The following is a 13,029-nucleotide window of genomic DNA, read 5'->3' as shown; positions in this document are numbered from 1 at the left end:
AATAAAGTTGCCTTGCCATGCTTACAGCCCTTTTTTGATATTAATTCTCATTTGATTTTTGCCTTCGTATCCTTCCGTCACAGCGCTCAGACACATCAGAGAGCAGACGTCTTGCGAGCGACGCCGCACTCTGTGACCCAGCTCTTTGTGATGGGGTTCTTGATTGTTGTCCAACGGGTTGGGTCCCGTCCCCATTCCTTGTTTTGCAGACGACAGCGCCTTCCTGGAGAACCCCCCTCCGTCCTCATCGGGCGGCGAGGGCGAGGGAGGAGCGCCGGCCTCCTCCCCCTCCCCCCACCACCACCACCACCACCACCACCACCACCAGTGGGCCCTGGCCCCCAGCCTGACCCCCGCCTCCCAGCCCACCATCTCCCTGCTCACCGACGGCGGCGCCTCCGACACGCTGGGCGTGGAGTCCCTCACCCTGCTGCCCCCCGCCTCGGCGCTCCTGCACCCCGCCCCCCTCCCCCTCGGGCCCCCCTCCTCCATCGCCGAGGAGGAGGAGGAGGAGGAGGAGGGGGAGGAGGAGGGGCCCGGCGACGCGGCCACCATCCCATTGGCTGATTTCCAGGGAGGGGACTCCATCGCAGCCGATGGCCCCCAGGAGACGAGAGAGGAAGAAGACGATGAAGAGGAGGAGACACACAGCCAGCCGACGGACACACTCGACTCACCAGAGCTCGACTGAAAAACACACACACACACAGACACACAGACAGGCAGACAGACAGACAGACAGACTCAGACACACACATAGACTCAGACACACACACAGACTCAGACACACACACAGACTCAGACAGACACACACAGACAGACCGACACACAGACTCAGACAGACACACACAGACAGACCGACACACAGACAGACACACACAGACAGACCGACACACAGACTCAGACAGACACAAACAGACTCAGACAGACAGACCGACACACAGACTCAGACAGACAGACACACAGACACACAGACAGACCGACACACACACACACACACACACACACACACAATATGGCTTCCTCTGGGTGTAGTGCCTCAACACGACACACCACCCACCAACGCCCATTTCCTGTTCACTCCAACAGCACCATGCCACCCCAATGACTGGGTCGCGTTTGAAGAAGCTTATTGGCTGGGAGAAGGGCTGCGCTATATTTTTGGACATGATATCCTCCCCCACTTCAATTGTTGCCTGAATAGTTATTTCGGTGTGTATGAGAGACTGATTTGCAGGAACAAGGTGTGCGTGAGACATGGTTGGATTTTTACTTGACAGATCTGCCTCTGGGGTCGCGTGAGTGTGTCCGTGCACACTTTTCCTTTCTACTCCTTTTGATTTAATCGTGGGTGCGCACACGTGAAAACCAGCAATGTTTTTGGCGACCTGCCAGCTTAAAGAACCACTCCCACATTGGACGGGCTCATCAATTAACGGAAGGGATTCACTGTAAGGGGAAGAGGGGGTGAAGGGAAGCCTCCTAATAATAATTTGAAGTCTTACACGTGTAGTCATCCACTATCTTGACTACTCGGATACACAAGCCACGTACTGCTGCCCGGGACAACGCCGACCTGTTTGACTGACGCCACAACTTCCCACAACCTATTGGACCGCTCAGCTTTTGGCAGGAGAGAGAGATGGAAGATGCTGTGTTCTGAGCTGTCGGGTGGCTGTGTTTTTGGGTGAAGCCTAAAGCGTCTCAACTTGTGTAGGACTGCAACACAGATGTCTGCTACCGGGACCAGGACAAGGGGCTGAATGTATAATCACGTTGCTCTTTCACCGGGCCCAAGCGTTCAAACCCCTTAAGAAACCAAACCAGCACTAGCGTACCACATATCCCGGCATACTTACCATTTTTGGATTGTCGTAAGAAATAATCTTGTTGATTTTTTTTTTTTTTTTTTTTTCCCCCCGTTGAATCTTTTAACCCGTGTTGAGTGATTAACCCATAGGGCTATTTGGAGCCTTCTTTGTGTAACTCTGTGCAACAAGCATGCCCCAAGCACGTTAAAAGTGGTGTTTTCTCCTGCACAAAGTGTGTTATTCGTTGTGACCGGTTTATACCTTACTTGGAATAAGTGGGTCCCTAGCTTAACACACTCCTGTGAACTTTGGTTCAAGATCCTACACCAAGGCAAGAATCCAACTCAGATGATGATGATATATTTACTGGGGTTATGTTTCCCAATAGGTTTTTTTTCATAGAATTTCTCAAACAGATAACAGAACCTAACAAGCTCTGTTGTATCCTTTGCTGTCTATGTATAGAATGTATAGGGAAGAACTACCTGCAAAATAAATATTAGAGCATTGGCGTAAGGGCAAAGAAAATAGATTTGTGTAAATGCAAGGTCCACTGTAAATCACCATCAGTAATTGTTCTTGTGCCCTAGAGAAACGATTCACCCCTACACTCATCAGAGAAGCAACAGGACGACGAAACAACCCCAATCTATTATGAAATGATGGTTTCATTTGGTTAGTCTACCGAATATCAGGTTTTTGGGAGGGGTTTCTTACATTTTTTTTGTGGTCTGCGATGGTTCTTTAATTTAATCTACACGATATATAAAATAATACATTTTGGAGAAAAGCACAAAATACATGCCAGTATTGAATTGGTTAGTTAGCTGCTGGCCTGAGAAGTGAAAAATACCTTTAATTTGATTTCTAACGTGTACATGTCTCATGGAAAGCCCATTCCTCACATCAGTTATTCATGCTATATATATATATATATAAAAATATATATAATTTCTGCGAGTCATATGTTTGTATGCTATGTAAAAAGGCTTAAGGCTTTTAAAACCTGTAATTATTATTATTAATGACCTGACAGAGAAATAATCAATGTATTGCAATAAATTATTCTACCTAACAGTGCTGCAGAAGAGTCTTTACTTAAGTGAATAAAACCGTTTTCCTTTGAAGAGATGAAGAACTCAGTCTCACTCTCTCGCAATCAAATTGTTACGACGGAGCGTTCAGGTCAGAAGAACAGAAGGACACACGGTTGGTATTGAGTTAACCAGGCTTTATGATAAAGAATAATAAATAAAATAATAATTGTGCCAATCAAAACTAAAAGCAGAACAAAATATGGTCACTTCATGTACAACTTTGACCTAGGGAGAAACGGGTACGGGCAAGAGCTATCTAAAGGAGAGACATCTATCCTGTCAAGCCGTCACTCAGCCATCACCCCCGCGGGTAAGTGAAACTGTTGCCGCTTCATGGTTCCATGATATTCACACCACCATATGGCCACGTACAACAAACTTTATTGGCTAGCCTGAAGGCCAATTTCCCCCAGAACCGTCACGGAAGCGTCACGGCAATAAAACGGTCGCCGAAAATAATGGAAACCATTATAGTCAATGTAGGCTATTCCACTAGATACGGTCGCGTGACCGTTCTGGTCGAAATTTGCCTAAGTGTGGAGGGTCGGTCCAGTGAGTCTATCAAAAGTCGACGTTGCCTTTTGTGACGCTCAAGCAGCCTAGCTCAGGCTCAGCTGTCCAAACTACCATATCCATGCCCTTTTCCTCGTTCTCGACAACTAGTGCTTAGCTCAAGATTGGAGCGGATTGATGCTTCCTCCACAGCTAATCTATCAAACAGCTCCACACATGGCTCTGAAGATCAATACCTGCCAAGGCATTCAGGAAATATACGTTCAGGAAGTGGGGGGTCTACCACCATGGGTTTGTACAATGAGCAATGAACTGGTTGCACTTCCAGTTGCCAAAAGAAAACGCAGCTATTTGCATGTTTCTGCAAACCACACATACGATGAATCTCAAATGTTTCTGAATGAAAATACGTCTTATTTGTTGGGGCGAACCGCAAGCACGTTTATTTCATCAAGGTTTATTTGACACAATTCCTTAATTTATAACTCGTTCGTATAGTTATACCCCAGCAGTGCTAGACAGAACAGCGCCGTTGAATATATTTGTTGTCGAGTGCAATGATCGTGGCAAGCTGCATATAAGGAATATAAAACCAAATTAATAGTAATTTCACTTATAAAGATGGAATGTGGAATCTATTTCAATTATCTAAATTGTCAACAGTTATGACCAAAATGCACATTATCGTAAGGGGCGTGACGTTGGCCCCTTTTGGCCCTTCTAACCCTTTTGTCCCCACACTTAAAATACGTGTCTGCATGACAGCATTGTTTACACGTGACGCCTATAGCCCATATCCGTCCACCGTAAAGGAGGAACTGGGAACTGTATGTTTTTATGCCCATTTATTCTACAGTTGGAGGTCACAGTCCCACCACTTATCCTCCCGTTAGAGATCTCTAGAGAGGCTCAAGATCTTCTCAAAGCGATCCATTTCAGGCGTTGTTGATAATTGGATTTATTTATTTGGATTTTATTAGAATAGGGACAGATATAAAAACATAGTGTGAAACAGTCATCTGATGCATGCATCATAGTGTTTTAGCTGTGTTTCATGACAATATTGTGTGAAAATGTATAACATACAGGAATTAAGTGAGCATGGCATAGAAAGGTATAGTATAGCCATAGCATAGCAATTAAGGGTCTGTCATCATGGTGGTGGGGGGAGGAGGAGGCCCCACAGAAAAAAGTGTGTTGATCGTGTCACGCATCGAAACGCGGCAGAGAAACGTTGAGATTTAACGTATCTCCGTGGTTTGTGCAGAAAGACAGAAAAAGCTCCGTTTGCTTCTGGCGACTGGGTTAGTAGTTTTATTCCGTGTTCTTGTGGCTTAAAAAACAAGCACAGTGTCCCCTTGTCTGCTGCCTCCATCTCTGTTCCTCTCTTCAGGGAAATGCTTGTGTACATGTGTGAATTCTTTTGAGAGTGTGTGTGTGTGTGTGTGTGTGTGTGTGTGTGTGTGTGTGTGGTTGCGTGTGTGTGCGTGTGTGCGCGCGCGCGCACGCGGCTGGTTCCCGGTACTAGCGACACCTGAACTACTTTCAAGTGACTTTTCTCTTCATGGAAACCGCAGTTACAACAGCGTGAGGTGATAGGCGTCGCGGTTGAGGTGAGACTGACTGTAAAAGTTGAAGACGCTTGCGCTTGTGTCACCACGCCACACACTGACGGGGCCAGTGCTGATAATCCTCTGTACGGCGTGAATGGGGAGAATAATCCAAAAGAGGTGATTATTAAATGATAACGAATAACGATGAATTAAGCAAGAAAACCCCACGGTTAAACCCAAAATCTATGGGTGAAATCTGTGGGTGATTCCTGGACTACGTGAAGTATATCTGATGTATATTGTTTTTTTGTAATTCTGTAATCTCCAACATTAAAAATAAGAAGAAGAAGAAAAAGTGTGTTGATCTTTTGTGTTTACAACACTGTTGTTACAGGAAATGTTGAAGAACACGGTGGGGGTTGGGGGAGGCGGGAGGCAGCTACAGCTGGCATCACCAGGTTGCGTCATCTGTTCTATTTATCTCAAACAAAAAACAGTGGTTTGGAATTCCAGAGAAAAGTAACTCATGCCTCTGTCAACAGTCCCATTCCAAACTGTGTATCATCATTGAACAAAGATAGCATCAACCCAACAGGCGGTTCTCCTTCTTCTGTGTTATGGTCACTTAAATGGTTCTAGTTCTCCTTTCCAGAGAAGTGTATGTGTCTGTGTGTGCCAGCATGTTTCTGTGTGTGAGTGTGTTTGTGTGCGTGTGTGTGTGTGTGTGTGTGTGTGTGTGTGTGTGTGTGTGTGTGTGTGTGTGTGTGTGTGTGTGTGTGTGTGTGTGTGATCACATTGATGCCAAACAGACATGGCATTTCCAGGTGCTAACTGTCTACTCCAGGGGCTAGCAGAGACTTATATTTCTGCCCAGACTCAGAGGGTCTGGTGTGCCTGGAAGGAGCACATGATTTGGGCAACCTGTCCATGCAGCTAGTGGCCCAAAACAACTCCCTGGCGCAAACATTCCAACCGGCCAGACAGCATGTTTTGACAAAACCATCACCAGACAGCCACACTGAGACACAATCCCTGACTCTCATGCCCTCCCCTCTGAATGCCAGCTCTCACCACCCGCATCAGGTTCCCCTGGTAGCGTAGGCTTCAACCGTGACCAGCACGCCTTTCTCCCCTTGTCAATCAAAGGTGTGCCCTGAACGCTGCGTAGCCAGGAGCCAGCTTCATGGCTTCTCTGAAAGGCTGTCGGTATGGACTGTTTGTTTATCTACGTGTATGTTTTTTTGATTTTTTTTTGTATTGATTTGTATTTTAAATGCTCATTGTTATATGCATTATAAACCGTATACATATAGATGCAAGTATCCAAGATAAATTTCCTTCGGGATATAAAGTCTATCTTATCTTAATTCAACCAAACATTTATAGGTGTGGATGTTTGCGCTACCGGAAGGCTAAGGCTTGTTCATGTTCATTGTTGTTTAATAAATCATAATAATGCTAATTAATTGCATTTATATTGCAGAAATAGGAGGTGCGCTAACTCTGGTCACAAAAGTCATTAGAGTTGTCTTGCTTCGCCCTGAAGGGGCTTACTTTTTCATAATGACCGGCGACGATCTATACATTATCCCGCTTATTACACGGCTACTTGCCAAAACGAAGAAATTACTTCACACGGTGTGTCTTTTTACAATTAATTTGTTACCAGCATTCATAGTGTTGATCAGCAGAGAAATAGTCCGCTAAGACGCTGACGTCACTTAGCAACCGAGTACGCTGGCGTTGATAAGTTACCGGACTACTTGCGGAGTGATGCGAAAGATTGCAAAAAATCCACTTTACTTGACAGCGGTCAATTATACTTAGAATCTGAGAATTATCAAATATAATTCACCGCCGGAAGTTGTGAAGGGCCCATGCAAGTGAACAGAGCGGTCCACGGCATCGAAAAGAGCTGTGTAATAAAGTTATATATCTATATATAAACTGACCAACAAAAAACGTTTAAACACAATCAAGATGGTTCTTTTTCAAAATATATATTTTTTATTTTGTTCAAAATATATTATTGATACAAAAATTTCTAAATCATGGTATCTCTTCCAAACTTGGTTAGTTAGAAATTCACATGAATAAATAGTCAACGCACGGAACACAGTTACATACAGCATTACTGACAACTTTAACTGAACCATGAAATAACAGTTATAGTATTTGCTATGAAAAAAAAAAAGGCACTACTAAAACCTTTGTTTTGCAGTGTGCTGCAGGTCAAGCTACTGTTCTGACCATTGACCTTACAGACATTATTTAGTCTTAGCTAACCATAAATATCATGTTTCATTTCAAAGTAATGACAGAACAAAAAACGTCCCACGTTGTGGGGCCATGTGCATAAAATAACCACTTGCTGAACCCTGGTCCGTTGCACCAGACTAACACAGTGCAATCAACAAGCTGACTTGTTCCTTATACTTCCCATCTAATCCTGTTTCTTTGAAACCGCTTGAAAGTGGTGGTCGAAGCTGCCCGGGCTGTTTGAGGTCGTTATACTGTAGGTAAACAATTCTGTTGAGTGTTCAAGTAAGTCGCAAACAAAATAAACATTCCTAACTTCCACGTCACTTAGGGTCATGCGTGCCCAACTCCATGTGGCCCTCTGAGGGCCATCAAACAGGGCCACCTCCAGGGTCACGACGGCCACAAAGGGCCCCCCCCCCCCCCGACACTGAACCAGGGGCCATCGCAGGACCCCAGCGCTGGTTCAACCGTCCTCGTCTTGGTTCCCCTGCCGTTGTAGTGGTCTTCGAATGCAGTGTTCTCCCAGCGTGCTGCTAGTGCGTCTGTCAAGTCCAGGGTCTCCCCGGGGAAAGCCCACAAGTCCACAGCACGGCGAACTCGCGCGTCCTCACACCAGTCCTCTGACCCATTTGACAGCCCGTACAAAGTCTTCTGCTCCCCAGAGACACGGAGTCCGGGTCCTGTTGGGATCCGAAGCAGACCACCTTGCCACCTCCTCCTCCTCCTCCCCCTCCTTCTCCTCTTCCATCTCCACCTCCTCCCTCTCCACCTCCGCCGCGCCCCTCACAGGCTGTAAGGGAACTCCTGCAGGAAGTCCCGGAGGATCCCGGACACGGGCAGCTGCAGGACGCCGCTGCGGCCCCCGCACTCCTCGGCGATGCGCCTCCGGCACAGCTCCTGCAGCGTGGCCCTGCGCTTCCTGTAGGGGGCGCCCAGGCTCCTCTTGGGCGAGGCCACGTAGTGCTGCAGCAGCTCGAAGAGCCCCGCGAAGCTGCGCTCGCTGCCCGCCAGGCCGAAGCGCTGCCGGCGGTACACGATGCGCACGCTGACCGCGCCGGCCTCCGAGCGGTACGACAGCGTGAAGAACACGTCCTTCTGCCGGCTGTCCCGCACCAGGTAGCTGCCCAGCGGAGCGGCCCGCAGCATGCCGTGGGCCTCCTCCACGCCCAGCGGGCCCCAGTAGAAGCCGCTGCGCTCCAGCTGTGTGGCCGTGTCCGTGATGATGCAGAAGTCCTTCTGGGACGAGAAGGGCGGGAAGTGGGTGGCGAGGGCGGAGAGCGGCTTGGCCGCCCCGGGCTGGGGTCCCGGGTTCTGGGGAGCCCCGGGGGGAGCCCCATCGTCCCAGGGCTGGACGGGCTCCGCTTGGGGGCAGTGGTGGGGTCTGCCCGCAGGACGGGGTAGAGGGGGGGAGGAAGATGAAGAGGAGGAGGAGGATGTCGAGGAGGAGGATGTGCAGGTGCTGCCATGGCCTTCCACGGTGCTGTAAGCTACCATCCTATGGTGGAGAGGCGTTCAAAACCCTCTCCCATCGCTGACCACCTCAATGACATCCTGAGGGAAAACAACATGGAATAAAGGGTTAGTGTCTCAGCGCTTGTGGATGAATCTTTCAGCATAGGGATTTGAAAAGGTGTATTTCTACAGTGGCCAGTCCACACGGTGTTGGTTTGAAACTTTGACCACACTCTTTTTCTACTTTTTTTATTTTATTAGCCAATTACGAGCTTCCAGAACCCTGCCTCCAGCAACCTGATGAAAAAAAGTATGACGCCCCATAAAAGTTAAAAGCTCCTTTCACCCAGATTTGGGATATTCTGCAATCAGATTTTAGACATTAATCGGAAGATTTAGATATTAATCCAAGGTTTGATTCGTGAGACTACGGTTATTATGATGATTTTGGTCGTTATTTGAGTAGTTCCTAAATGAATGGAAGGAATAACCAACTCGTTTTATTGTCACTTCAGCAAAATACTAGGTTGAAACATGAGAGGTATTAATTTCACAGCTTTGTAGCCATGTCCGTAAATCTAAAATTTCCACGTACAGTATAATCCAATTTGCATGGGTCGAGGGATTACAGCTCATCTGCAGTGCAAAGCATCATTCAGGTAAGATGTTTGTTCAGGAGAACAGATGGACGAGACACCGCACATAACCGACCCTCTCCAAAGCCTACAACTTGCAACACGACCCGAACAGCAAGGATAAGTTCCTAACCTTAAGTACCGCCTGGTCCACATACTACTCGGAGCGCTATGATCTGTTGGCCTACTGCAGCGTCAATATTTATTGGATATTAAAAAAAATCCACCAACACGTCAGCAAAAGAAAAACCGCAAAAGACAAATTTCCTGCAACAATGCAAAGCTGCAGGAATTAATCGGTCTTACGCTCCTTACAAGCACTCTCTTTTACCTCACATCACCCCATATGATAAGGCTTACCGTTAAATAATCACACGGCTCCCACTTGACAACGGAGAATACTCAGCGATCTCCTGTCGGTAGCTGTTGTGTTCGCAGCGGTCAACACATGTCCACACTCAGCTCAAGGTAATTCTTCGTTATGGTGGGGCGGTATGGTGGGGGGGTACTACAGGTCGTGTTCAAGGCTTAGGATGTGTGCCTGGTAGTCGTGACTCTAGGTCTGCTCTATGTGTCTTTGTGGACAGCCTAGTGCGCACTGAGGCTCTTTATATACGTCATCTGTTAGCCACGCCTATTTCTTAGAAACTGAAACTGAAGCATTATGAAGAAGGAGCGTTTATAGTCAGCGGGAGCTCTTCACGTAAACCGGCGGTTCAAAATACCTCTGGCATTTTGTTTCATTTCATTTTTTTACCCACGTTTGAATTTGTGTCCCAAAAAACCCACACGTAGTGAGGCAAATCTGTGTTTCTTATTATTTGTAAGAAACCCCCCCCCCCCCACCCCAACGGTATCACTGGATAGCCAAGGACAATTCATGGACGCATCCTGCCATATTGCAATATATCATTGGGAATTGGACTGAATGAATGTCTGTCTAATCTGCCCCGACGTTTGCATTTCACTGTATCATCTATTGTCAATGGACAAACAGTGGAATAGAATTGCATTACAAAAAAATGAGTAGGCATTCGTTAGATGACTCACTCTCTGCCCTAGGATACTATCGTCCAATTACTAAATGGTGCACGAAGCGGTTTCCATTTATGCAAATCCTCTCTATTGACTGATAAGGTTTTCTGCAGAGAACATGGAAGAATAACACCTACATTGGGTTGACCCACTGACACAACCAGGACACATCTATCTGTCTGAACCCTAATCTAGTCTAATCTAATCTAACACCTGCTCCATAACGTGCTGTTTTACCACTGTTTGGGTAGTGGGGTGCGTGCATCAATTGTCTGGTGTATGTATATTCTGCATATCTTCTTTATACCATATCCGTCAGATCCACATAAAGAGACTCTTTCATACATTTGAAACATTTGATTCAATACATCCATCCATTCATGCAATTCATGCGTCCATCTAGCTATCCATTCATCTTTAGCCACCAAAAGGTGAACCGAGCAAGTCAGGCGTTGTTTGCCCAGAGATGATGATGAAGAAGAAGAAGAAGAAGAAGAAGAAGAAGAAGAAGAAGAAGATGATGATGATGATGATGATGATGATGATGATGATGATGATGATGATGATGTTGTTGATGCGGAGCCAAACGGGATAAATGAAAGCTATGAATACTCCTTTGTGTTTCATTTCTCTGGAAGAGAGAGGCGAGGGGGCCATAAATGTGTGTGTGTGTGTGTGTGTGTGTATGTCTGTGTGTGTGTGTGTGTGTGTGTGTGCGTGCGTGCATGCGTGCGTGTGCAAATGCATGTGTCTGGCATTTGCATGCACTTATATGTATATTCGTGTGTGTGTGTGTGTGTGTGTGTGTGTGTGTGGTTGCATGCATGTGACTTGATCCATGGATGTCTCTCTAGAAGTACAACTTAAGCCTTCAGTTGCAGTAAATAACGAGTCGCACACTGTTTACTTTTGCAACAGGATTGAGGATGTTGGCAAAGACTTCAGAACTGACTAACATTTACTATACATTTCAACACTTTACTCAGTTTCATTTCTGTGGAATAGGGAGAAAATGTTTACCTTAAGCCAGAGATGGTGGGTGGGGGTTGTGATTGTGTGTGTGTGTGTGTGTGTGTGACAAAGCTTATGCAGATGCGATGGGAAGAAGTGGAGCTCTACCTGCAGCCGGGGTAGGGTAGGGTGGTGATCGCCGCTCGTCACAACAATGTCTGAGCACAGCTTTGTGTCAGAATTCAGCTTTGTCACAACAATGTCGGAGCTTGTCCTGACACACAGCCCACCAACATTCCAAACAGTGGCCCTCTCCACACTCAAGTCTGACAGTTCTTCACTTCTCCACCAGGCCCCTAGCCGGTGCACATCGTTTATTTATTATATATATATATACACATATTAATTATTATTACTATTATTGTATCAAGGCCTAAGGTTTAGTATATATATTGGCTCTCTTAACTGGTCTTGCCAACCAATTTTACTACAAGCTTAACAACCTTTTCTTACTTGTTTTGCATTGTTGATACATGTTTGTCTATATTATTTGTGTATATAAAGCTGACGAGGTTACATCCATATTTGTGTGAGTGTGTGTCTGTGTGCGTGCGTGTGTGTATATATTCTAGTCTACTGTGTGTGGGTGTGTGTATATATATATACATATACATGTGCAATTCATGTATGTATATATCTAGTGAGGCTACTCCAGTGTGTGTGTGTGTGTCTGTGTCTGTGTGTCACTGTCTGTGTGTGTGTGTGTGTGTCTGTCTGTCTACGTGTGAGCATGACACCCCTGTTCTAGTGAACTGGGATATTGTGATGATAATAAAGTGACACGCTCAACATTGGTAATGCTGACTGTGATCACTCCTAATTCTGATTAAACCAGCTTCCTCCTCCAAGCTACATGGCGGTCAGCGATGATAGAGCAACATGGCCATCTCCAAGCCTTCCACATATGCTCTGAGTATATGTGAGTTTATACGTGAACTATCTTGTTTTAAAAACAACTGTTGGGTGATTGTGGAAGTGGTGATATTGAGAGTATTGCCTTTCCTGGATTATGAACAATATGAAGGTCCATGGGACTTTTATATTTCAACCGAAAAGGGAAACTAGGAAATTCGGCATTACAAGTCTTGCTTTGTTCCCTAATTGAACTCTGCTTTGACAAGGTAACATGACTAATGGTTTCATATGAGAGACAAATACCAGTGGATTTCCTTGTAAATGTGTAACGCAAACTTATGACTAAAAACTTTTCGTGTGGTTACTATGTATCCTACTAAGTATATTACTAACTAAGTATTCACATATTCTATTTTGAGTTATCTCAACTAACTCTTAATGTAAAAAACACTGTTTCTGTATGCTTCTCCATGCGTAACAGGCCTGCTCATGATGTATTTGAGGTTAGGATTAAGAAGAAAATCACTGATGTAGTGAATGAAGTTAAGTACCTAGGTATCATCCTGGACAAGAACTTAATGTTTGACAGTCAGGTTAAGTACATCTGTAACAAGGTCAGACCGAATCTTAACTGCTTACGTTTTATTAGAAGGAACCTATCACATCAAGCTACAAAACTATACATGCATGCAATGATTTTCTCTCATTTATCATATTGCATCACGCCATGGTCAAAAGCTCCACAATGAAACCTATAGTCTCAAGATACAAGCAGGCAATAAAACTCATGGACTGGAAACCAATG

General features: G+C 45.6%; 2 protein-coding genes across 2 annotated transcripts in view; one reads left to right on the top strand and one right to left on the bottom strand.

Annotated features, from left to right (window-relative positions):
- The window catches only part of clec16a (C-type lectin domain containing 16A), a 49,359-nt gene extending 46,473 nt beyond the window's left edge, over window positions 1-2,886 (top strand). The window contains exon 23 of the mRNA XM_079746229.1: window positions 210-2,886. Coding sequence (XP_079602355.1) covers window positions 210-691 — 482 coding nt within the window. The 3' untranslated portion in view covers window positions 692-2,886. The remainder of the gene's footprint in view (window positions 1-209) is intronic.
- Window positions 2,887-6,958: 4,072 nt separating this feature from the next.
- socs1a (suppressor of cytokine signaling 1a) lies at window positions 6,959-9,894 on the bottom strand. The gene is made up of 2 exons (XM_079745864.1): window positions 9,684-9,894; window positions 6,959-8,787 (listed from the first exon to the last, which is right to left on the bottom strand). The coding sequence occupies exon 2, from the start codon at window positions 8,728-8,730 to the stop codon at window positions 8,020-8,022; it is 711 nt and encodes a 236-aa protein (XP_079601990.1). The 5' UTR covers window positions 8,731-8,787; window positions 9,684-9,894; the 3' UTR covers window positions 6,959-8,019.
- Between the last annotated feature and the right edge of the window lie 3,135 nt (window positions 9,895-13,029).

The sequence above is a fragment of the Pollachius pollachius genome, assembly GCF_949987615.1.
Source record: "Pollachius pollachius genome assembly, chromosome: 11".
Classification (NCBI taxonomy): Eukaryota; Metazoa; Chordata; class Actinopteri; order Gadiformes; family Gadidae; genus Pollachius; species Pollachius pollachius.
The sequence above is the reverse complement of the archived record's forward strand: the minus strand, read 5'-3'. Positions and strand labels throughout refer to the sequence as shown.